The sequence below is a fragment of the Populus nigra genome, chromosome 3, assembly GCF_951802175.1.
Source record: "Populus nigra chromosome 3, ddPopNigr1.1, whole genome shotgun sequence".
NCBI lineage: Eukaryota > Viridiplantae > Streptophyta > Magnoliopsida > Malpighiales > Salicaceae > Populus > Populus nigra.
Window position 1 is genome coordinate 21,621,334 of NC_084854.1, and position 26,730 is coordinate 21,648,063.

The 26,730-nt window shown below is 29.6% G+C and overlaps 1 protein-coding gene across 5 annotated transcripts in view; it reads left to right on the forward strand.

Moving 5' to 3' along the window:
- Positions 1-5,712: 5,712 nt before the first annotated feature.
- LOC133689290 (calcium-transporting ATPase 10, plasma membrane-type-like) overlaps positions 5,713-26,730 on the forward strand; it is a 29,050-nt gene continuing 8,032 nt past the window's right edge. Inside the window, exons 1-15 of one of the 5 annotated variants that reach the window (XM_062109099.1) lie at positions 5,713-5,918; positions 16,396-16,466; positions 17,584-17,674; positions 20,578-20,611; positions 21,108-21,282; positions 21,592-21,708; positions 21,792-21,831; positions 22,557-22,672; positions 22,764-22,895; positions 23,025-23,114; positions 23,585-23,654; positions 24,752-24,822; positions 24,904-24,987; positions 25,074-25,151; positions 25,234-25,305. In XM_062109099.1, the coding sequence (XP_061965083.1) occupies positions 21,118-21,282; positions 21,592-21,708; positions 21,792-21,831; positions 22,557-22,672; positions 22,764-22,895; positions 23,025-23,114; positions 23,585-23,654; positions 24,752-24,822; positions 24,904-24,987; positions 25,074-25,151; positions 25,234-25,305 (1,035 nt within the window). In that variant the 5' untranslated portion in view covers positions 5,713-5,918; positions 16,396-16,466; positions 17,584-17,674; positions 20,578-20,611; positions 21,108-21,117. Of the gene's footprint in view, positions 5,919-15,320; positions 15,557-15,625; positions 16,467-17,583; positions 17,675-20,577; positions 20,612-20,796; positions 21,283-21,591; positions 21,709-21,791; positions 21,832-22,556; positions 22,673-22,763; positions 22,896-23,024; positions 23,115-23,584; positions 23,655-24,751; positions 24,823-24,903; positions 24,988-25,073; positions 25,152-25,233; positions 25,306-26,730 lie in introns of those variants that run through there. The other 4 variants (XM_062109100.1, XM_062109098.1, XM_062109101.1 and 1 more) reach the window with 4 other exon arrangements.

Below are 26,730 nucleotides of genomic sequence, written 5' to 3' on the forward strand. Positions count from 1 at the left end.
AATAGAAAAAGAAAAAAAAAGACGAGAGAGAAATAGATAAAAGTAAGGGAAAAACATAAAAAAATCCAAGGAAAAAAATAAAAAAAGTGAGAGAATAACCTTGTAAACTTACAAAATCCAACTTATAAAACACTAATCTAATAAAGAATCAAGTGAAGGAAGGAGGAATTGAAAAAGGAAAAAAATTTAATTACTTTGTTTTCCGGTTAACATGAGATTGTTATTTTATCCCGGTTGAGAGGTTGTTACAATATCGATTCAGATTCGATTATAGATGAATTATATTCCACAAAACATCGAAAGAAGTAACTTTAATAGTGAGTTTATTTTTACTTTCACTTCAATTTTATGTACTTTCAAATTTATTTTTAAAAATTTTGAATAGTGTATTTGAATTGAAACTTTACTGTTAACTTCAAAAATTCATGTACATGAGTTAATATGATCTTAAAAAATATTTATATATTTATTTAATAGCCCAGGACAGGAAAAATTCCTGGCTCCGCCCTTGCCTGCAGGTTCAATTGGCTGGTTTTCTGGTCACACTGCTCGGCCTGGTCCCATTACCTGTTTGATATTGTGGTAGTAGTTGCGGTTCAAAGTACTTTTTGCTTAGAAATGCATCAAAATGATGTTTTTTAGTTTTTCAAAATTATTTTTAAAATCAGCACATCAAAATCATCTGAAAACATTAAAAAAATTAATAAAAATAAATTTTAATTTAAAAAAAACATGATTTCAACCGTTTTCTCGCCCAATCTACTCCAGAGATTTGTGGCAATATTTTCCCCGAATTGACAGTGAGCAATAGTCCTTACGGAAGTTGCCATTATTTTTCCTTCTCAAATGTCAAATGTTGGATGGATTTCCACTCCAAGATAACTTTATATCAACTTGTTTGAAGTCTTCTGGTGTATGATTTTTTCAGAAAGAGTATGCTGTAAGGAAGATGTATGCATTAGCATGTGGTGAGACTGCCATCATCGTGAGAGAATTTTGATATTTAACTATTAAAAATAAAAATAAATATTATTTTAATATATTTCTAAATAAAAAATATTTTAAAAAATCAAAGCTATAACAATAGGAAATGTTACCTGTATTAAAGTATTTGACTTCTAAATCAATGTATTCCCTCATTAGTTCTAAGTAAATCAAGAAATCATAAACTATACAGACACCTTTCCTTTTGATTTCCTGATTTTAAGTTGTTTAATTAATGTTTATAGCATGAACAATGAAAATAAAGCTTGCCACATGAGATGTTTTTTACTTCAATTTCTTTGTCCCACTCTTGACATGTCCTTACTCCTTGCCCTTCATTTATTTTTTATGAAAGAAATGAATGATACAACGTCTCGTGAAGTTAATATAAAATCTTTCATATAATAATTTTAAATTTTAAATTAAAATAATTACTTAACATTAAAATCTTAATATTTAAATATTTATAAATTCAATTTTTACTATCACAATTTTAATTATTAAATAGTCACGATTTTAATATAAAATATTGTATTTAAAAAAAAAATATATATATATATACACACCATCCCGTACATATAGCCCATAGACGGGTTAGATAGCATAGTGTCGTAGACTGTAGAGGTGCTAAGGAGTAAGGACTTTGTGTTTGTTGTGGGGTATAATTTTTAACAGTATATATAAAATTAAAAATATAAAAATCATGGTTTTATTGTTGTTATTTTTATTTTTATTTTTATTTTTCAACAGTAAGGGTTATATCTTCAAAACAGTTAGCGCGTTAATCAATACTGAATATCTGATTTTAAATATATATTCTCGTATTAATCTAAGTATATTCAGAGAAATTTAATAAGTTTTTTTAGATGTTGAATTAGTACTAACTGGTTTTTAAGTCATTTAAATTATGGGTGAGAAAATATATATTTTTAAGTAGAAATTCTCATTTTTTATTTTTTTATTTTGATGAAAAAATGTCCTTTTTTATTAATATGTGTTTTTATAAAACAAACCATGGTAATTAAATTAAATGTTCTCAAGAATCCTAATAATTTAAATTATGGATGGAAGATTTTATTTCTTGAGGCAAGATTCCTATTTTCTTATTAATTTTATTTATATTTGACAAAAAAAACATGTTTTTTATGACTAGTTTTTTTAAAAAAATAAAAACTTAACATAATCTAAGGCGCAAATTTTAAAAAAATAATAATATCTTCATAATTGTTGTGTGACTGCATAAAAAATAAAAGAATAATTAATTTATGAAAATCATAAAAAAAATTAACAATGAAATATATATATATATATATATATATATATATATATTCTTATTGAATATTTATGTGCACTATTTTAATAATATGTTACATTAGGCTTCTTAATGAAGTTATACTTATTTAAATCATCACAATTTAATTTTTGACTAATAATTTTTAATACATGTGACCCATTAGATTTCTAATATATTGGCTCAAATATAAAATATAATTCTAATTAAATTAAATTAAATAAATTAAATAATTTAATTTATTATCAATTCATCAATTGATTAATTTTTCTTTAAAGACCATGTGCATTATCTAGCAATGTATCATGATTCCCTAAATATTAGAAAAGTTATTAATGGTTTGACTTAATCTTTCAGTGATTGATTTCTCAGTGTAATTAATATCCTTTCATCAATAATGTTCTGATTTAATATTAAAGCATGTAGCATGTTTGTCATGTTAAATCATGTTTGTTCTCTATATAATAGTCATTGATAGTTTGAATAAGATTTGAAACTCTTTTCAAATCCCATTCCATCTTGGCCAAATATTTCTCAGTCAATACTATTTGAGAACAAATAGAATATTTTTTATAATTCACCTAAAATGATGAATTCTTTCTTAATTACTCAAGTATCTTCATATAGTTCATGTTGCATCCAATGTTTGCCATTTTGTTACCTCCATTAAAATAACATGTAACATGATGAAAGCATAATATTCTCTATATAAGATGACTTGGTGATAACAGGTCTAAGAATCACTTACACAATCATCACGTGAGCCTTTTCATAGACGTAGATGATTTCTTCATATGAAATTTTTATGCGGGTCAGTTTAGTGTACATATATTATAACAAGCACTTACAAATTAGTTCTAGATATTTCTTATATCTCGGCTTATGAGAATAACCGCTTCATTTTATAAAAGAAAGAACACAATATGTATCAGTTTTTACTGCTTTAATAAATGTCTAGTATCTAAGAGAATATCGACCATGTATACTTTTAGAAACAATGTTTTGATGCAATAAAAATTTTATAATTTTCTTTACAAAGTATTTCTGTCTCATAAACTTTATCTTTACTCTAGATTTATAAATATAATATTAGATAAATATTAAAAATAAATTATTTTTTTATTAATAATAAATATATATTTATATAAATATAATAATATCTTATCTAACCACCCAATTGCGTTCATACGTATTAAATTAACACCAAGCACTTTTGGTTTCACGTCTTTTTGTATTTGACAGGTTGCAGCTCTAGATTTTCCACAAAGACCCAGATAAGGTCGTCGTCTTCGAGTTTTTTCGAGGAAATTCAGTAGCTAGACCACTACCGCATGAACTGTGTAAACTATCGCAATATATAGAGGTAGGGAGCAAGAACAACACCGGCCTTGCATCCGCTGCATCATCTGATTTCATGGCCTAGGATGGCTCATTTTGCACAATGTAAAAGGCACATAAACAGGTACGATATACATATATCTACTGGAAGAAGTATCCATTTCATGTGAGATGAGATGTTGCTTTTCTTGTCTTTCCTTTTCATGCTCTGTCCTCACCATGAAGCGACACCACGAACACGAAACCGCGTCTCTTTTAGGTCACTGTTTGGTGACTGGAATGAAAGTACAACATCATATGTATATTTAGTTGTTCTGTGCTTGTGTAATGCATTTTTATTTTATAGAGTAATTTGTGTTTTACTTGAAGGGTAATTACATTATTAGTTGCATATATTTATAGAGATTATTACATATTTAGTGTATAAACATTTTATTTTTATTATTTATTTAAGTATCCCAACTTCTTTTTTCTATTTAAAGCTTTGTTTGTTTCTTGAAAAGTGATTTTAATTTTTTAATTTGTAAGATTTGTTTTTTATTCTTCTAATAAACATAAAAAATAAAATATTAATAAGTTATTTTTCATAACATAGTCAAATACTAGAAAGTATTTTCTAATTTACTTTTCATGATACTACCAAATATAAAAAAATAATTCATTTTTAAAAAAATTACTTTCTAAAAAGAAATTATTTTCCAATAAATAAACAGGAATCTAATATACAGACTTTCAATTTTTTTCTATCTTTTAGAATTAGTGGTGGAAATGTGTTTGGTTTATGAGAAAGAGGAGGAATTTAAGTAATTAGACTTCTTTTTTAATTTGGACAAGCCATCTTTTATTCTTATTTGCTTTTAAATTGATTATATATATTGTTATTAATATTGTTTGTTGTTTTAATTAATTCTTGATTTTGTTATCAATATTGTTTGTTGTTTTGATTTTGTTTGATCAAAATATGGCTTCCATAAGATTGCGAAGTGGATATATATACGTTAGATTTTAAAATTGATAGCACTCATCAAAAAGATAACAATTACCCAACAACAGCATACAAGTTGGCAGCCAACTTCCCCACCTAAACCTTTTTATCTTCTCTTTTATCGCTCTCTGCAGCTCAGTAGGTAATTAAACCTTCACATAATCCAATCTAAACAAAACAAATAGGCAGGGGGGGGAGGCTAGAACGGGAAAATGAAAAAAATTAGTGGTTTTTCGGGGTGCCTAACATATATAATTAAAGGGTATAACTAAAAAAAGTTCACGAGTTTAGACCTAGAATGTAAACTTTTTAAGAATATATATTTATGTTGCTATAAACAGAATAAGAAAAAATTCTAAAAGATTGATCTGATGATTAAAAATTAATTTTTCAACCTCTTGAGTTCAATTTTAAGATCAATATCCATAAAGATTTGTTAAATTTATCATTAATTGATGTAGGAGCATGCAGTGAAGATGATTGATTTTGATGATCATATGAATGAGTATAAAACCATCCGTAGTGTTGAATTAATATTTTTAATTATGATTTTGTTTGTTTTTATATTTTAAAAATATTTATAAAAAAATTATATTATATTATATTTTTTTCTTTGTTTAAAATTAATTTTTTTTATTGTTTTCAAATTATTTTGATATACTGATATCAAAAATAATTTAAATAAAATATTATTTTAATATATTTATAAAAAAATACACTTTAAAAAATAACAAATACCCCGTTTTTAAACACACATTAAAAGGAGAGGGGATCACGATCAAAGAAACTAACTAGTAGACCAAACCAGTGGGTGATATCTTCCTTGAGGAGATGTTATAATTAATTCGTAAATTTGAAAAAATAAATTCTAGCCAAATAGATTAGATCATGACACCACTTCAGAAATTTCCACGAACTTTCCCTTTCGGACTGGAATGAGCGAAGTATATACGAGTTATGTACGCACTGACATGCCTAGCATCTTCTTCACGTCAACTAAAATCCTTAGTAAGTGGGAATCCAGTCTTTACAGCCATTTGATGCTTATATACAGATTCCTCCATCTTAATTTATTGCTATTTCTTGTCCATAACCACATCCATGCATCGATCCATCTTTGTTCCTATTCTTCCCTTTTGACCTTGATGAACACATTACCAAGTGTATCTTCTCTATTTCCAGGAAGCAGGAACCAGAACCAAATACCTAGCATATTTTCAGTCGAAATCAAAGAGGCCTCCGAATTCTGCGAATGCTGATCTTGAGGATCGTATATATATCTACACACACACACATCTTTTCCTCTTGTTTCTGGACAAGGTAAGTATATACTTGCCCCTTTTGGACTTTATATCATGTGCGCGTGTGTGTCTCTCTTTACTCTCTATCTCTTAAACTTTTGCTTTATTCTTGCCCTGATTGTCAAGAGTGGAAAAGGAGGCGTTCACACTGCTAAATCCTTATACAGTGTATTTCGAGAGATTCTTATTTTGAAATTAGGCGATAGTATTAATTCCCACATCTATTCTACAAACCAAGATGTTCAAGGCTTGGTGTCTTGAAGCAATTATTGATAGAATTGATCAACATATCATATAGTTCATCCATGCCTTTTCATTTCGGCTGAATCTTACTTTAAGGTGCTACCTTAGTCAATAAAGGGTTTGCTTTCCATGTTGGCCATGTTTGTTTCCTGGAATTCATTTTCTGGGAAATCATTTTCTAAACTTTCCTGTGTTTGTTTGTCATTAGAAAAGTTGGTTAACGGAAAACACTTTCCAGTCAACGGAAAACACTTTTCAGTCAAAGAAAAATTTGATTTGATTTCTAGGAAAGTGTTTTTCCTTTTGGCTGTGTTTGTTTTCCGGAAAGTGGTTTCCGGGAAACCACTTTCCAAACTTTCCTGTGTTTGTTTGCTATTGGAAAAGTTGGTCAACGGAAAACACTTTTCAGTCAAAGGAAAATTTGGCTTGGTTTTCAGGAAAGTGTTTTCCTGAAAAATTTGGGCGGAAAACACTTTCCGGAAATTGTGAAAAATTTAGAAATGTCATTATTTGCTGATTATATCAAATTTGATTCTCAAACTTTTGATTGCTATATATAATTTGTTTTGAATATTTATTTTTCAATTTCATCTCTTAAAATTTAATTTTTATATTAATTTTGGTCCTTATTTTTATAATTGCTATTTGCTTTTTTCTTATCATTTTTTTATTGAAATTTTTTATCTATCAAATTTGGTCCTCATTCTTTTGATTTTTACTTATTTTATTTGAAATAATTTATGAAATGTTAATTATTATTATTTTAATTTCTTCACCTTTCATTTTTTTTAATTTATCAAACTAAGCACGAGGTGTTTGTTTGAAACCATATAACGTTTTTTTAATCTTACAAATAGACCCATAGTCATATGAAACACCGGGAGGAGGCGTCATATAAACTTCTTCTTGAAGATCTCCATTCAATAAGGCATTTTTAACATCAAGTTGAGAGATATGTCACTGACAAACTGAAGCTACGACAATAAAAATACGAATATTAGTCATTTTTACAACAGTGACAAATATCTCCTCATAATTCATACCATACTATTGAGAATATCCTTTTGCAACCAACCTAGCTTTGTATCGCTATATAAACCCATCAGAATTAATCTTGATCTTATACACCCAATGACAACCAATAACACTCTTACCAAGAGGTAGAGTAACCAAATCTCAAGTATTTGTCTTGAGTAAATCATAAAGTTCTGCATCCATAGCTTGTTGTCAAATAGGATTAAGAATTGTCTCTTTATAGGAAAAAGAGCTTAGAGAGACAATGAATAGAAGCTAAAAAGAAAGTAAATAATAAAGAATAACAAGAATAAGCAAAATCTGGTAGCTTCGTGGGCTTACAAATATGTGTGGATTGATGTAGAAGTGGATCCATAATCTCAAATGAAGCTTAAAGGACTATAGATGAGAATGGAGCTTCACGTGTGCTGAAGAGTAAAATATCAGTACCTGCAAAATGATGAGTATAAATTGGTCGAACATTGGGAGGTGTATCTGAGGTACTAGAAACCTAAAATGATAAACTATCAGAATCCTTAGAAAAATGATATATATAAATAAAATCAAATCTAGTCAAGCTATGAATAGTGGATGAAATAGAAAAAAAAAGTATATGCTCAAAAAAGACAACATGATGAGACATAAAGTTTCTGAGTTATTTAATCAAAACAACGATGCCCCCTTTTACCTTCACCATAACCAAAAAAGACACAAATAACAAATTGAAGAGACAACTTACTGCATTCTACATAAAGACAAAGAACAAAATAAGTACAACAAAAAACTCTAAAGTATGAATAATCATGGGTATATCCATATAACTAATTAAATGAAGAAAAACATGAAATATGATAAGATAAAATTGTATTAATCAAAATTACAGCAGTAAGGACAACTTTTCCCCAAAACTCATTAGGAACATAAGTAGATAATAAGAGATAATGAGTAATTTTGACAATGTGTCTATGTTTTATTTTAGCAACTCCATTTTACTCAAGAGTATCTGTATATGAAGTTTGGTGAATGGTTCATTTAAGACAAGCAACTCATAAAATTTATTAAAGTTGTATTCCCCACTTAAATCACATCTAAAACATTTGATAACAGCAGAATGTTGAGTTTTGACAAAAGCTTGAAAAGCTGTATATATCTCAAAGAATTCAGAACGATGTTTCATATCATCAATAAAAGAAACATAATATCGAGAACCTCTTTTTATGGCAACAGAAGAAGGTCCTTATACATTAGAATAAATCAAGTCAAATGGGGAATAAGAAACAGAAATATTTCGATTAAAATGTAAAACAAAAAATTTCTTTAGTTTACATCCACTAGAATCAGAAATATAACAAGTTTGTAAATTTTTTAAAAGCTCATATGGATGTCAAAAATCTTAAACAATAAGATGAAATATGACCTAAACGAGAATGCTATAAATAAAAATTAGAAGAGGAATGACTTAAATGAAAAGAAGACAAATCAACAATAGCAGCAATAACAACAACAATTGACACTTTTAACTCATCCAAAATATATAGTCCATTCTCCCTACAACCTGTCTCAATTAGCTTTTGAGATTGCAGATCTTGTACACAATAAAAAAAGAGAGGAAAAAATGACTAAATAAACACCAAAATCACATAACTAACCAACATACATCAAATTCAATCTAAGTTTTGGAATAAGATAAATATTAGGAAGAGACAAGTGAGATGTGATAGCAAAACCAACACATGTTAAGGGTATGATAGTGCTATCAGCAGTTAATAACAGGAATAGAGGGTGAAAGGGATACAAAAGCAAAAGATGAAGAATATGCAGACATATGATGCAAAGCACCAGAATCCAAAACCCATTCAGAATGTGACATTCCTGAGGAACTATGAGGCAACTGGCCTATATAAGAAGAAGTAGATATTGTTTATAGTTGTAGGGAGAGAAACTTTTGAAATTTCTTAGCTAGAGTACTAGGATTTGTGATAGAGCATGATGAAACTATTGTTGCAGTTTCGTGATGTAGGGGTTTATAACCCTGAGGGGGTCTATGAGCATTAGATTGTGACTGACTGTTAAGCTTGATTCTGTTATCTTAACTTGGGACACCGAGCTTTCCAATAACCTTTCTACTTACAGTCGAAGGCAACCCTTGTGTAAAGCTTATTTTGATGATCTTAGAATGACTTAGATGGTACTGCTAGTACAAAAGGATTTGAAGCAGAAAGAATTCCCTTTCAGAATAACTCACTAACAATAGAGTCGACAGAACGTAGTGGAGAACGATGCAGAATTGAACCTCTAAGTCCTTTAAAATCATTGTGAAATGTTGTTAAAAACTGTATCATTCATTATTGCTCTCTACGATCAATATAGGCACCGCATGCCTTTAATTCTGTCAATTCTGTAAAAGTCAATTGATCCAAAAAATGTGTCATAACAAAATAAAACTCTTTAATACTTATATTCTTCTAGTGAAGAGCTTGTATGTCATTATCTAATTAATACTGCTTTGCAAAAATTGATTGCGTGAATAACCTTTACAGATGATCCTAAACCTCTCTTGCCTCCCATGCATCTATCAAAGTAGTATCCCCCTCCTCGGTATTTTTAAGTATCACATAAGTTTCACTAACATATCTCAAAATCTTTTTACCCTTAAGAAAATTTCTCATTACATAACTCTAATACGAATAGTTCTTTCCATCCAATCTCACACTCATAAACTAAAGCGAATCATCTCTTTTAGTAGCCATAATCAAAAAACAAAGAAAACCAGAATGTAAAAGCAACGGAAAATAAAATATCAGATTGCAAAAACTGAACAGATATTACAGAAACTGAGCAAATATTTTCTCTAAGTTATACGATTACTCCAAAACAAAAAATTACAAAAACAGAACGCAAATACCAAATTGCAGGATTTGAATGGAAGATGAAATTTCAGATTTGCAGAAACTAAATGGAAGATGAAATACCAGATTTGTGAAAACTGAACAAATATCACTCTAAAAAAATTAAGTCCCGTTCTATAAAACCAGCTCTGATATCATGTTAAAGCAATCTAAATTAACACAAAAGAAATCTCTTAAATATGCCAATGAAAAAAAAAGTTTATATGATGGAAAGAGACTTTATTTCAAAACGCAAAAATTAAAACTAATGGTTACAATTTCCAGTAAACGCAGCATTTATCGATAGAAATTTCTCACAAATGCAAAATCATCATGTTGAATAATTTGTTCTTGTTTTTTCCCTAACATAGAGGTCGGTACCTTTTAGGTTTATTTGCAAAAAAGCATTCATGGGTTTTGCTAGACACTTATTAAGGAGCATTACTATTCCAACGACCTCCACTAACACGCTTTTATATATGTATAATAAACTTCTTCATAATTAAAATACACATCGCACGAAATTTTTTTGTTAAATATTTTCTTATTAACTAGTATACTCTTAATTATAACTCACCTAATTTAACACGGAAAAAAACATTTTAATTTAAAATATGTTTATGGATTGGCTAACCACTTAACATATTTTAGTGATTTTAAGATTTTGAATTATTATATTTTCCTATTTTTATGAAATAATGTTATATTTCTTGCAAAAATTCAAAATATTGATTTTTAGGCAATTGAAAAAAAAAATTGATTTTTTTCTTTGAATTATTTGTAGAATAAGCGAATTCATATTTAAATAATTATTATTTGATGTCAACAAAATGCAAAATTGTAGGGTTTATATATATATATATATCTGTCTGGATAATTATACGTGTGCACAAACGTTATCTAATAATAAAAGTTGAATTATTTTTTTAATATAAAAAAATATAACTTTCTAATCCAAATTCAAAGCAATTACAACCCGGTTTGACTGTACCGGTAAAAATAACCTGTAATCATCTTGTTAATAATAAAGTAGCAAAACGCACATGGAATAGCATCGTGCAGGACGGTGAATTAATTGAGGATACAATTTTACATTACGACTTGTTATTATTTAATTGATTATTGCTTTTGTGTTTCATTTTAAAAACTATGATCTCTTATTTACTAATTATTTTAATTGCGTGAGATATATTTACTAAGGTGTCTACCTATAGTCTATCTTGTCCACGAGTGATTTTTTTTAATGAATTATTGTTTGGGAGTATCGTATGGTTTCTTTTTAAAATATTTCTTTTATTCAGAATCCTTGTATTGAGATAATTTAAAAATATAATAAATAAATAAATTTTAACCGACCCTATTTAAACAGCAATTCCAAACGAGTGCTCAACCCGAATGACATGGGACTGATGCTCGACAGGATTTCAAGCTTTGGAAAGAAAAGAGGCTTTAACTTTATTGGTTGACAGTTTAAAAAAACAAGTCTTTAATGGGTCCACGGCATTCAGGGATGATCTTTTATTAGCCCAAATCAACTCGCAGATGAGTCGTTTTTTCCACTCGCTGCCTGAATATCAGGAAGTTTATTTTTGTATTTTTAATTTTTTTTTCAGATTAAATATTTTAGTATTTTTATATTGTTTTAATATGTTAATATTAAAAATAATTTTTTAAAAATAAAAAAATATATTTTAAAAAATAATCACTACTACGATCAAAAAGAAAATAATTGTTGAGTTCACATGTTGTACCCTTACTTTTTTATGTTTTGTTAGATTAAATCCTTTACTTTAAATTCGTTCAGATCAATCCCTTTCCTTCTAATTAGAAATTATTTAAGCCTTTTTATCAAAGATTCTTACCAATTAAATGACCAAATGAATGTCACAGTAACAAGATAACCAGAAGTAAGATTTCAAATTTCTCTATTTTAGAAATATAGAGGTTGGTTTGAGCTAATTCAAAGATCAAAGGTATTGATCTGAGCAAAATGACAAAGTAGAGGGATTACATGTGATTTTAAGCATATTTTACTGTTTTGCCTTTCGCCCATTCCCAAGAATAATTTGTGTCTCGTATAGTGTTCTGCCTTTCTGAATGATTTTTGTTTTCTTCATTTGAATGAATTCTAATGGGTATTTTTTAAATTGTTTTTTATTTAAAAATATATTAAAATAATATTTTTTTATTGAATTTGCTTGTTTCTTGAGATTTATTTATTTAATAATTTGTTTTAATTGAGAAATGTAAAGATATTATTTATGTTTAATTGAATAAATTAGAAAAATATATGAATATGTGAAAAAGTCATTAATAATAATTAAATTTTAAAAAATGATTTTAAAAATTAAATTTTAAAATTTTTAAAAAGTCATTAATACTATTAATAACAATAACAACATGCATGTGCTCATTGCTGTTTTTTGTTTCTTGATCCCACGAGATTTTCCTACAAAACATGTAATCTTGGCTGTAAAGTACTGCCTTGTGTGGAAAGGAAGGTGCGTCCATGTCTAATTTATATATTGCCTTGATTAGTTTTCTAGAATATAAAAGATAGACATCAAAAAAGATACAAAGTGTCTTGTTAAAAATATAAAAATAAATTTGTTTTTCAAACAATTTTAGAATTAAATTTTTATTCATTTTTTTTATTTCAAGATAGTAATCAATTAATATAAAAAAAACAACACATATCACTTTAAACACCTAAAAAACATCTCAAAGACCTATATAAATCCATTCATGACCTTAAATAAGGCTAAAATCAATCTAAATATCCAAAATCAACTCAAATCCAAACAATTTCTTGAGTTTAAATCTATCATCTTAGGTAATAAGAATGTAAAGAACATTCTAGTAGAACTCTTCTCATCGAATGAAAATCGTTAATATTAAAATTATTATTTTTTGTGGTTGATATTGGTGTTAAAAATAATTTTCCCTTGTGAATTAGATTCTAACTACTTTTTCTTTTTTTTTTGACCAATAACAAAAAAACAGGAAAAATAAAGTTTTTAAAAGCTCAAAGAATAATAAAAAAAATGCACCGACTAGAAAGTAGAAAAACTAAAGTGAATGTTTCGTGTTCATGTTGAGAATGCCCACAAAATTGACGAGGAATAAAATTGCTCGAAATATTAATTAACGTGGAGTGTATGTGTGTATTTCGTTGAGTGCGCATTCATTTACTCTATTTTTATCCCTTGGTGGTGCCTTAGCATTTCAGCCTGGATTGTAGAGACGAGAAGATGAATTTTCTAGATTAATATTTACCTGAAATTATGGACAAATGCATGAAACTTCGGTGGCCGGAGGATTAAGATGTCTGGCGAGTACACAAACATTGTCATGTGATTCGCCGTTTATGTTTGTTTAATTAAAACTATAATAATAGAGTATAAAAATCTTCGAATCTAGACAGGGTCCCAATTCTATGCACCGACTTTCTGCGCGCGAAATTAAGAATGCAGCTTCGCTTGCCGACCACAACAATTATTATTATCCAGCAATGCTAAAATGTTTTAAAAAACATTACGGTGTTTTTATATATATATATATATATATATATATATATATATATAAACAATGAAGCATCTTAATTTCTAGTTCTTTTTTCTTCATATGAATTGTAAAGCGAGTCCTTTTATTGTTGATATGAATTGTAAAGCAAGTCCCTTTTCTCTTTTTTTTTTTTACCATTTCCCCCCTTTTCTTTTCTTTCCTTTCCATTTCCCCCTATTTTGTTTTCCTTCTTCTTCTTCTTCTTCCAATTTCATATTTAAACATGTTCTTGATTTTGGATTTTTCTTTATAATTTGCTTTGGTTTTTCTTGTAGCCCCGATTTATCAAATATATTGGCGTATTAATATTTAAAAACTATCATCTTGAATTATATTTTTAAATCTAAATCACACATTTTATTAAGTGTCGGGGTTGGATTTGGATCTACAAAGTCCAATAAGATATGTTGGAATAATTCTCATTTAATTTAATTTGAAATCTGGATTAGATAATAAATTCGATCAAGAGATTTAAAAGTTGATTTACAGATTAGATTTAATAATAATGCCAAAAATTCTCCATAACCTAGATATTATTTTTACATTTATTTTTTTATTTGACCTAAAACATAGCGCAACCTCTAAACTAGTACTCTATACTAGAAAACTTAGGTTGCAATGCACCTCCTTCAGCGTGGTGCGATGCCACCCTTTTTTTATTTGCATTCTCCGTCTTTATTTTATTATTTTTTTTAATTTTTATTCTTTAATATTTGTTTGATCAAAAATTTATTTTCATAAATTATTTTGATTTAATTTTTATAAGGTTATCTCAGTCCCAAACAAAAGTCCAGATAGTTGATTTGTGCTTGATTTTACAAGTATCTATTTTTGTTATTGTATAATTAAGTAATAAATAGTTTTAAAAAATAAGGTTTCTAAACCTAGTGGAGTTAATGACCTGAATCACGAACTTGATGAGGGTTAAGTCATGAAACCTAGATCAATCTAATATGTTGCCCTCTTAATATATTTTTTTTAAAATCATCTTGATTTTTTTTTAAAGCTAAACCAAGACTTTTATCAATGGTCAATTATCGAAGTTGTTTTTGTATCTGTCAAATTGATCTAGTCGCGTTAAAATAACATCTGCATAATTCAATTTTAAACTTTGTTTAGACTAGAAATCAAACAAAAATTTCAAGATTGACCTATCCATCATGATCAAGTTGCATATGAATTTAACATATTTTCTCACGGTTTTTTTTATTTTTTATTGGAGCCGCACTGTAACGCGGACATGTAATTACCAAACCGTTGAAATTTAAATGGAATGGGCAGAGAAAATGCCTGCCGACGAAGATTTGCTTTAGTTGCCGCAAGATTAGTTATGATTTTAGGTGGGAAATTTTATATTCACGATAGCTAAAAAACTAGAATTGAAGCACCATAATATTATTGACAAGCTGAGTAGTAGATCCCTGGAAAGAGGTATTAAGAGTCTGTCTGGTTCCTGTTATACTGTGAAATCACAATTACTTCGTATTGCGAGGGTGATGTCGTGATGCTCAAATTATGCATCGAAGAGAAGCAAAATGAGAACTTGGCCCAGTATGATCTGTAACTGTCGAGAACCATGCGAGGTATTTATCTCTGGTACGATTGCTTGTGCAGTAACAAAGTTTGCTACTTATACTTGGATGGCAAAATCAAACTCAGCTTCATGATCTACCACGTTCACCTATATATCTATATATCTTGAAAACGCTAGCCATGATGGCTTGACATCTCACCAGTACGTACCCTCAAGGTCAAGGAGTTTGCTTCATCTGCACACCATTCCTCTTTCTATTTAGATCTACAAAAACCTGCTGAACAAGCAAAGGAACAAGTATATCATAAAGAAGAAACGGAAAAGGAAGTGGGCTTCATTTTTCTAATCAAACATCCTTCATTTTCTTAGTGTACCCACCAAGCAACCATTAAGATCTGTGCATTGCTGCTGCAGGTTTCGTTGATTTCCTGTTAAAAGTTTTGTTTTTCTTCAAATTAACTTTTTTGGGTGTTGTGAGATCATTACGGTTTGCTGGTATTAAAAATAGGTTTTACAAAATAAATAAAAAAGTTATTTTGCTGTTTTTTTCAAGCGAAAAACACTTTTTAAAAAATAGTTTGTTATTATAATACCAAATATGTTAAATTATTCTTTGCTTAAAAGTGCTAGATCTATATAGATTAGAACATTGAAGACACGATTAGAAGCTTCAGTGGTTCAAGTCTTTTGGAAGCAAAAGCTATAGAAGTCCATCTGTGCATACATTTCATACAAGCCATTTCGTTTCCTACAATAGCTACCGCTGCTCTCTGCTGCATTCCTTGAAGGCTTGCTTGAATGTTTTAAGGTATGGTCCATCTATACAAGATCCTACACGGTCCAATGCATTAATATGGGCTGGTTGGAGATTTCGGAGAAGAATCTGAGCACTGTTACTGAATCAAGGAATCGTTTCTTGGTGGGGGATAAAAAGGGCTACAGTTGCTTGAGTATACGATACAAGTTGAAGCATTTACTTTTTTACTTTGGTTTTGAAATGGCCATCTTTCTTTCTCTTTCGCCTTCCCCCCCCCCCCCTTGATGATTTTGAAATCCCGATTCTATTGATGATTATTTACATCATTAATTATTACCATTGATTTTATTTAAGAAGCAAGATATATCAAGATTTGGCATGATTCTGTTCCATAAAGAGGAACAAATACATAGCAGATTTGCAGGAGTGCCAGCCATTGATATTTAAAAGGAGGCAAGGGAAGCCAACTCATGAAATTTCTTTCTTGCTGATGCAGAGGCCAGTCTTGATTCTACTCTCTTTTACTCGAAGCCTGTTAAAGAATTTCTGATATTCCTTCGGCAACTGGTAAGTGATTTCTTCGGCTTTCTGGTCCTTGCATCCTTTTTATTATAAGAATTCTCTGTATGCAAATCGCATCATCATATCAACTTAGAGGGATTCAACCAGCTGGCATGTTTTGTTTTTTCTGAAATAAACACTTTATTATTATAAAATATATTTTTTGCTTCTATTTTTTTTATTTTTAACATTAACACATTAAAATTATTGAGAAACACCTTAAACAATATCATTTTAATATTTTTTTAAATATTAAAAAACAACTTGAATAAATAACAAACACTCTTTTATGTAAGAAAACATCTGGATCTTCTATCCTTTAATTCTCTCTCAAAAAAGACTAATTAATTTGTATGTTGATCTTGCACTTAATTTGATTGCTAACATTAACATAAAACGGGCAGCAAATCAACAAACTTATGAACAAGATTTGAATTTCTTAAAGTGTTCTTCGTTGCACGTGTCAAGTAATCATAATCGGCCAGACAAAAGCCTTTGAATGAGTTCTTCAATAAAAGTAGAAAAGTAACGGCAAAATTAATCCAAACACGAATCCAACTCATAGATAATAAATAACAGTAGACAATAAATTTTTATCAATTAATAAATAATTTATAAATATGTAATTTTTTTTATTATAAAAATAAAAAATAGAGTATAAATATTAAAAAAATTGATCCGCAATACGCGTTGCTGCCATCCATTTGTTTGTTAGATTGTCTGTTCTTGTAAGGGCCACATGGCATCCGCCAAATGTGCCAGAAAACTGCATACCGTGTCGTGAATACAGAGGTACACACATCACGCTGTCACATGCCCACATTACACAGCTTCAGCGCAGCATGCTTTCTAGTTTCTTCTTTATTTTTCCATGTCATTTTAGTATTTATTTTGTGCGATGACTCCAAGTCTAGTCCCACCTTCTTTTGCCAGCTGGCTCCACTGAATTTATTTATTTATTGATTTAATTTGATTTGATTTCCTTTCACAATTATGTCTTGTATCGGTGCTAGCTGAGTGATCGCAACTTTTTCTTGCAAATAATGGTTTTTTTTAAATTATTATTACTATTTATTTTGCTCCACTGAATTTCTTTTTGACTATATGGCAACTTTCCTTGAAGTGGAAGGTTGATTTCACAAATCACATCCCACTTTTCACAAAGAAAGACGAGCGACTTGGAGATCTCCAGCCCTGCAGTTCACTTCGATCGGGTAAGCATGATAACTAATTTAGTGCCTCTACTTTAGATTTCTTTTCATTTTAGTACTTCTATTTTTTTCTGTCCAAAACCTTGTAAAGGATTAGCATGATAAAAGTTAAAAAGCAAGAGAGCAAAGGAGCAACAGAAAATCCAGGAGAGTTTTTTTAATTATCATGTTTCTTAAATTTTAAGAGATTAAAAAAATTAAATCATTTAAATATTACTTTGAGATTTGGAATATTTGGAGAGAAAAATGCTCATTGCCATAAATTCATGCTGCAAAGCTGTTTCAATCATTTATATTGATATAGGTAGGAGCATTCTAGCGCATTTTCTTGGTCCTAGGCTCAATTCTTTTTTAATGTAAATTATTGTTTAATTATTGTGTTTTAGTCAATAATTAGATAGTCTCTTCACTTAAAAAACATAGAACATAATTTATTTATTTATTAAAAAAGAAAACAATATAACATTAATACATTTTCTAGTTTTTGAGTCTGAAAAGGCTTTCAGAATTTTAAGAAATGAATAAGTTTTCTTATTTTTCATTGGAAAAGAAAAACTAGAAAAAGAGAAAAGAAACTGAAAAAAAAAGCTCTCTTTTCCCCACTGTCCCTCGCAAATCATAAACGAAGTTAGGAGGATAATCTATAAATTTTAAAAAGGAATTAATAGTTAACTCGAGAAAGAGATTATAACCTATAAGTTATGTTTACAAAACCAAAAGGACCAATTTAAAGAATAATAAAAATATAGGGACTTAATAAATTAATTTACTATTCTTATTTTTCACGGTTGAGATTACACTGTTCTCCTTATTTGAACTTTTGTAGAGTAGCAAAAAGAACGCGGGCCCCATTCATTTTCTTTTTGTAAGATTCAGTAGTCAATTGCTCCTCCAATAACTATCATTCAAATTGCCCACAACCACAACATTAAGGAAGGCACGAGAAGCGCGTGATATTAAATACAACTTTTTTTCAAAAAACCCTAATTATTGGAGGACTAAGCGCAATAAGTTTTGTTTTTAAGTGTTTTTCGAAAATATATTTGTTTTGAAAAAATATTAAATTAATTCTAATTTTAATAATTTTATGTGCTGGTTTTTTTTAAATAATAAATTAATAAATGCCCTGCAACACAATGCTCGACGCCTCTTAATTAACTAGTTTAAAACTCATTTTTTACAAGTTGCAAGTGTAAGCTATTACATGCCTGGCAAGTTGTGAAAAAAAATAAATCAATGGCATTTTGTTTTTTATTTTTTTAATAAGAGGTGTCTTGGAGATGTAAAATCAGAATTTGGTCACGTATAGTTTACATTAGATATTTAACTTGTGCTTCAACACTGATTAATTATATTTTTTTCAAAAAAAATTGTATATATAGTTTTTTTGACACATTTTTGTAATTAAAAAAATTCTAAGCAAAAATTTAAAAAATGTATATGCATACATGTAATTAAATAAATTAAGAATTATGTTTGTTAAAAAACATAAATGATAACTAAACATAAAATTAAAAAATTAAAAGACAGATATAAATCAAGATATTTAATCTCGTAACATGTGGCATTTACTTGATTGTGTTTATTAATTTTTTTTATTACAATAACTCTTTTATTTAATCAAACGATAATAGAAATAGATACATACATTAAACTAAATGAATGAATAAAAGGGAAAAATGTATATCATGTAAGGCTACACATATTATAAATATTATTTGAAAATAAATATTTTTAATTTTAAAAACAAAATTCATCTATACAAAAGATAAAAAAATATATAGATAAATAAAAAAACCTCTTCAAAAATTAAATGCATACAAGATAACCAAAAAGTAGTCATAATTTAAAAAACGCTCTCTAAACAAAATAAAAAAGAGAATTAGTAGTAATTTAAATATAAATAAAAAATAATTTTGAAAAAACAGATATAAACAAGATTAAGTTTGTTTTTATTGGTAAATTCGAGGTAAAAATAAAAAAACTCTAATGTGAGCTCTCCTCATTAAAATGAATAATTTAACACTAATTTCAAATGTTTTGATGGCGGAATTCGTGCCAACAAAATGTTTTGATTACTACTAGATTTCAACAACTTTTTCATATTAGAGGCTAAATAATAATAAGAATGAAATTTAAGATCAAAATTAATTTTTTTTTAATTTGAAAATAAAAAGGATCCGATATCTATAATTTAAAAAGTATAGGGATTACAATAAATATTCTAACATAAATTTTTTAAATCACTCATTCTCTACATGGTTTTTATTTTGATGACCAGTCTTTTAATTTTATTTTTTCCCAACAAATTGTTAAATTATTTGGTTAAATAAGGGTCGAATTAAAAAACAAAAGAAAAAAAAAAGACATTGTGAACAATCTGTTTGTTCACAGTGCCGTGTGAGGCACCGGATACACAGTATATTTTGCACAGTAACATTTTGGTTTTTTAGTTAATACTCCAAAACGGCATTAAAAGATATGCTACCACCGCCTATAACCGGTCACTTGTATTTCTAGTCAGTATCTCTCTCGGTAAAGGTTCCTTTAAAAAGACATTCTTACCATTTTTAAATAACTGATGTTATTCTTGTGGCAAAAACGCCTTGAATTTATTTAAAAATATATTTAAATAATATTTTATTTTTAAATTTATTTTTGATATAATATATTAAAACATCTGAAAACGTATAAAAAAATTAATTTAAAATAAAAAAATTTAAAATTTCTTAAAACAAAGAAATAAACGGATTCTGCATGAGCCCAATTTTTCAATCCTTCACGACATTTGAATGAAAAAAAATTGCGAAACTGATTATAGCCTGTTCATTTTCATCCTTCAGTACCACGCAGTAATAAAGACATTCAACTGCTGCTATTTTAATGTTTTTTTTCTTCTTTCACAGGCGTTTCTACCAAGAAAGGAGGAGGAGAAAACAAGTAAGCCACGCGCTTTTTTTACCCCCTCTCCGTCTCTCTCACACAGTTAGATTTATGTATTCATTTTCTTTTCCAATTTTCCGTGCGTTCCACCCCCGAGCCGTGTTCACTGAGAAAATAGAATTAATTAATAATAAAAATAATAAAAAATCAAAACACACCTCGTTTTTTCTCGTGATTTCCAAGAAAAAAATGGCTTAGCCGCTTAGGATACGTTTTTTCAGTACAGGAAATGACTTTCATTTTTCAAATATTTAAATCAAGAAGAAAAAAAAAGCAATAGTGAGAGAGTTCGGTTTAAGGATTAATTTAAATGATTTTTCAAATCGCATTATCGAGGCAAACAGAACTCTCATGTTATTTATTTTCTTGGAGTCTAGAAAATGCTCTCTGATTTTGCCTTGTTTTAAAAAAGAAGCGGTTTTTTTATTTTAATGGTGGAAAAAGGAATCGAAGTGAGGTAATTTTCGTAACGGTGCCATCTCTCCTGCGACAGAAATAACTGAATGACAAGTTTGTTCAAGAGCTCGCCGTATAGAAGACGGCGAGATGATTTGGAAGCCGAAGGAAGTCGTTCTACTGGCTTTGATGTCGACGACGGCGACTCGTCGGATCCTTTTGATATCCCCAGCACCAAAAACGTATCCATCGGCCGCCTCCGCCGATGGCGGGTACGAACTCGAATCTCTCTGTTTTATTTTTTTATATTATTTCCGTTTTTAGGGATGGTGATTAGTTTTTAGTAATTAGGGAAAGTAATCTTGTATTAATGAAAATAACAGTGTGTATATTTTATTTTATTTTATTTTGTTTGTTTTGAGTAGGCTATTAATGAAAATAATAGTGTGTATATTTTATTTTATTTTGTTTGTTTTAAGTAGGTTATTAATGAAAATAATAGTTAATTAATCACATCTTTTTTATTTAATCTTTGAAGTTCTATTTTAAAAAAAAAATTAATGTAAATGTGGATTTTGTAGCAAGCTGCGCTTGTACTTAATGCTTCTAGAAGATTCCGGTATACATTGGACTTGAAAAAGGAAGAAGAGAAACAGCAAATATTAAGGAAGATAAGAGCACATGCTCAAGCTATACGGGTATAAATAACGCTTTGGATTTTTTTTTGAATTGCAGGAGGTTATGTTTTGTTAATATATGTTTCTTTTTTGGATTTGATTAGGCCGCATATCTTTTCAAAGAAGCGGGGAAAAGAGTAAATGGTACCCTTTTTTTTGCTCCTTTACTATCCTTAATGCGGTTTGCTTGCGATTTTGTAACAACAGTATGATTTGTTTTAATTAGGCTGCAACGATGGTTATGTTTGATTTTTTTTCTTATGGATAAATGATTACCATTATATGTTTTCACTATCTATTTGAGTTCTTGTTTCAATTAGTTCGACTAGGGTGGTTGTTAATTTCCTTTTTCATCACTCTTTCACTCATTTCTGTTTGTATTTGTTGCGTTCCTTTTCGTTTGCTGTATTTAGCAGTATTGCATATCATTTCTTTGTTCAAATTCTCAGATATGCTGTTTGGTCTTTTAATCATTTCTTTGTTTCATTTTTTCCTCATGTTTCTTTTTTGTTCACTCAATAGTTCAAGTGAGGGCATCGTATCCTTCTAGAAATCTCTGGCATTCCTTTTTCTTGGTCTTATTTATTTTTTATTTGTATTCCATGTTTCTCATTTTAATTGAAGGTTACTCTGGTGTAGTGGTACTGCAGCAGTTTTGAAGTTATATATTGTGTATTGTGTATAATAGATCGATTTCATGTTCATCTTTTGGTGTGTTAGTTGAATGGGTATTTTATGATTTATCTGTTTTTGTCTGAGATGTTCAGTGCCCTACAGGCTTTTAATTGTGTTCTTGTCACAAGTATCATGGTTCTGAATGTTGTACCATGCTGATTGTATGTGAACCAACTGGAATTTGTGGTTGACAGGAACTGCAGAATTACACATTCTGCCACCCCCAGTTGGTGATTTTGGAATTAGCCAAGATCAACTTTCTACAATCACGAGAGATCATAATCATAATGCTTTGGAGGAAATTGGTGGGGTAAGTCTACCACAAGTATTTCTCATTGATTTTATGTATTGTTTTACTGTTCTTATCTTACATTCCTTTTCTTGTTATTTATATGCACCAGGTAAAAGGAGTTGCAGATGCCATAAAAACTAATACAGAGAAGGGAATTTATGGAGATGATGCTGATTTACTGAAACGGAAGAATGCATTTGGATCAAATACATATCCTCAGAAAAAAGGAAGGAGTTTTTGGGTAACTTCTTTTGCAAATTTGTACTCAAGTGCCATTGCTTAGTTTTTCTTTATTACCTTCTCCATCTACTTCTTTGAACCAAAAAAATAAAAGGAAAAAACATTAAATTTAATTTGGTGCTTTCTGTAGATGTTCCTTTGGGAAGCTTGGCAAGATCTCACTTTAATCATATTGATGATAGCTGCAGTGGCTTCTTTGGTGCTGGGCATAAAGACAGAGGTGAGTTTCTGCAGGGCATAACTGATTGTGCCATCATTAGATGACAGTATAAATCAGAAGAATGCTTCACTCAGAGGTTTCAATGAATTGATTTGTTCAACTTCTGACAACATGATCCTCGCTTCTTGGAAGTGAATAAATTTTGGTTTTCTTGTGCTTATATTATATACGTTGTAATAATCTGGTCTGCTTTTGGGAAATAACACTGATGGTTGATTAAGAAAAAAGAATCATGTGCATGTGTCCACACAGATATAAGCGTTGGTTCTGTCATGTAAATGTATAAGCACACAAAATGAAGATGGCATTGGTGCATGAAAATACTGGAAAATTGCCACTGAGTTCACATAGTTTCTTGGATGTGAACTCCATGTCAATTTGCGTGCTATATGTTTCTAATGGTTTCTTGACCTGCATCCTATCAATAAATTTTTGTTTACTTGGTCAGTGTATTGGATTTTTTCTTCCAGGGTATTAAGGAAGGATGGTATGATGGGGCCAGCATTGCCTTTGCAGTTATCCTTGTCATTGTTGTGACAGGTATGGAGATACATGTATAGTGCTTTATGTATTTGAATTGGGAAAAATAATATTTGGATAGAGTAGCAAATTTGGGGATCTCCATTGCTTATTATTTTTTTTTGTTTTAATCTCAGGATAATACCCATATGATTCAGTTTAATGTTAAGTTAGTCAAATCTATTTGGTCTTATGCTGAAAGTCCTAAAACTGTGGCAGGTCTTGTATGATGATGCCTGGTGCCTTGTGAAATGTTTGTGTTGTGTTGCTTGCATTTCTTTCTATTGATCTGTTGCTGAACGCATGTGTGTTGAATTTACGAAACATTTCCAATAGTAATCATAAAACCGTTGCTAACTGCAGACATTGGAAATAGAAGAGCAGCTAAATAGTGACAATATTGCATATTTAACAGAACTACCAGTGATGCGGAAGTGAACAAAAAATGGAGATACATTTAATTCCATTGACTGTTTTGTTGTTATATCTTGAATCAATTCACATTGATCCATTTAAGTGCGTCAGTGTATATATATATATATATATATATTTGTGAATGCCATGTGTTATTCCATTATAACACTAGTATTTCCTGTCTTCAAATACTTATGTGGTATAATAAGTTAATAACGCTTTAACTCTCGAGCAGCTATAAAGTGCTATACTTTTTCAGTACTAGCAGAATATTTTTATGATCTACCAGCTTGTTCTGCACTTATCATTTATCATGTTAGTCTTTATTCATTTGTTTGGGAAGATCAAAGAAGCCTTCAACTGTGATTTGCTTGCTTCATTGGATTTTTTAATGTTTGAATGAGTTATCCAGTATGATAGGAAAGACCTGTTAAGGGGCCGGCCAACTATGACTGAATGTCATATAAGATGCTTAGAAAATCTGGTTATGCTCTCTGGTCGTTTTGCAAACAGTGCAAATTTTCTTCTAATGACTAGCTTGATGAAGATGATGTATATATTCTTGATGGATATGAATCTTTTGCTTTTTTTTTTGTCTTTGCTAATATTAGTTTGAACTTTAAGCATCCACAAGAATCGGTTGCTATGCATTATTCCTATACTGAACGGAGCATACTGAATTTCACCATGTTTTCTTGTTTCAGCTATAAGTGACTACAAACAGTCTCTTCAGTTCCAAAATCTAAACGAGGAGAAGAGAAACATACATTTGGAGGTGCCTTTTCTACTATCGCATTTTTTAAAGTTTTGGGCACCTGAATGTCCTGTACGTTAACTTTAAAAGGCTCATGTGTAGGTTATCAGAGGAGGTAGAAGAATTGAAGTTTCTATATATGATATTGTTGTAGGTGATGTCATACCCCTTAACATTGGTGATCAGGTAAGCTCCTTTTTCCTCACATTTTTTGGTATTTTTCATTTCGTTTCATTTTCTACACTTCATCTGCATCCTTCATATTTCTTTAGGTACCTGCTGATGGAATTTTAATTACTGGTCACTCTCTAGCTATTGATGAATCAAGCATGACTGGAGAAAGCAAGATTGTAAGCCTTGGACCTATCTTTCAGCATGTCGAAATTGCATTATTACACACTTTGTATTTAGGTATGATTGCTTTCTTTGCAGGTTCATAAGAATTCCAGGGAACCATTTCTAATGTCTGGCTGCAAAGTTGCGGATGGTAGTGGTACTATGCTGGTAAAGCTTATGCATTCTCATTTTTATTCTTTCTCTGCTAAGTACAATAGTTTTGAATTTCTTTAAAAATCCATCTTGGCTCATTAAGCAACTTGTGGAGAGATACAGCTAAGATCTCAACATTGTTTTTGGTTTATATTTATTTAAGAGGAAAAAAAAGAGTAAAAGAGCGGGAAAAAGCAGATAGTATGTGCTGCAACATTTTTGTTTTTCCTTAAGGGACCAAGGGCTTGTTTTTAACCTAAGTCAGACCCCATTCATTATACGTTTCATGGGTATTCAGATCCTCTCATATTCTGCAGGACATGATATTTTAATCTAAGCCTTCGAAATTTAATGAAGGGGTAAGCTCTTATTATCCAAATTCTAACACTATTATTTGCATATTTTGTGCAAGTACCTGTGCACTAAAAATTTATGGTAGAAAACTATAAAAGAAAAAAGTGAACAAGTTAAAAAAAAGAGACTGTACAACACGAAATCTGCTTTCAAATCAGTAACTCTGGACCCAACTTGTGCATCTGTGCATGAACAAGAAATGGATGTTGTAGGTGATTAAAGACAGCTACAGACTAGAGATGCATATAGGCTACTATAGACAGAATAGGATATGTTTCATTTTTTTTCTCCCAACAGAAGAATATCTATGTAAAAGCAGATAGTATGTGCTGCAACATTTTTGTTTTTCCTCAAGGGACGAGGGCTTGTTTTTAACCCATGTCAGACCCCATTCATTTTATGTTTCATGGATATTCGGATCCTCTCACATTCTGCAGGGCATTATATTTTAATGTAAGCCTTCCAAATTTAATGAATGGGTAAGCTTTTCTTATCCAAATTCTAACACTATTATTTGCATATTTTGTATAAGTACCTGTACGCTTCAAACTTATGGTAGAAACTATAAAAGAAAAAAGTGACCAAGTTAAAAGAGAGACTGTACAACAAGAAATCTGCTTTCAAATTAGTAACTCTGGACCCAGCTTGTGCATCTGTGCATGAACAATAAATGGATGTTGTAAGTGATTAAGATGGCTACAAACTAGAGACGTATATAGGCTACTCTAGACAGAATAGGATCTGTTTCCTTTTTTTTTCTTCCAACAGAAGAATATCTATGTAAAACAGGTGGCAACAAATATTGTGAAATTTAGATTTGCTTTTGTCTGAAATGTCATTTAATAAGATCTTAGCCATTCTTTAATTTGAATGGCATAGATTAAAACAACATGATTATCATGTCCTAAAGAATATGGGAGGATATCAGTCCTCCTAAGGGAAACCACCATTGTGATGAATGACCTTTGGTAATTTGGGGAATACTTTGAGGACTCTTTTTTCATTGATGTAGATTTTCCTCATGCTCATTTTGCATTTTTTTTCCTTCGTTCCTTTTTTTTTCATGTTAATTGGTAATATCGTACT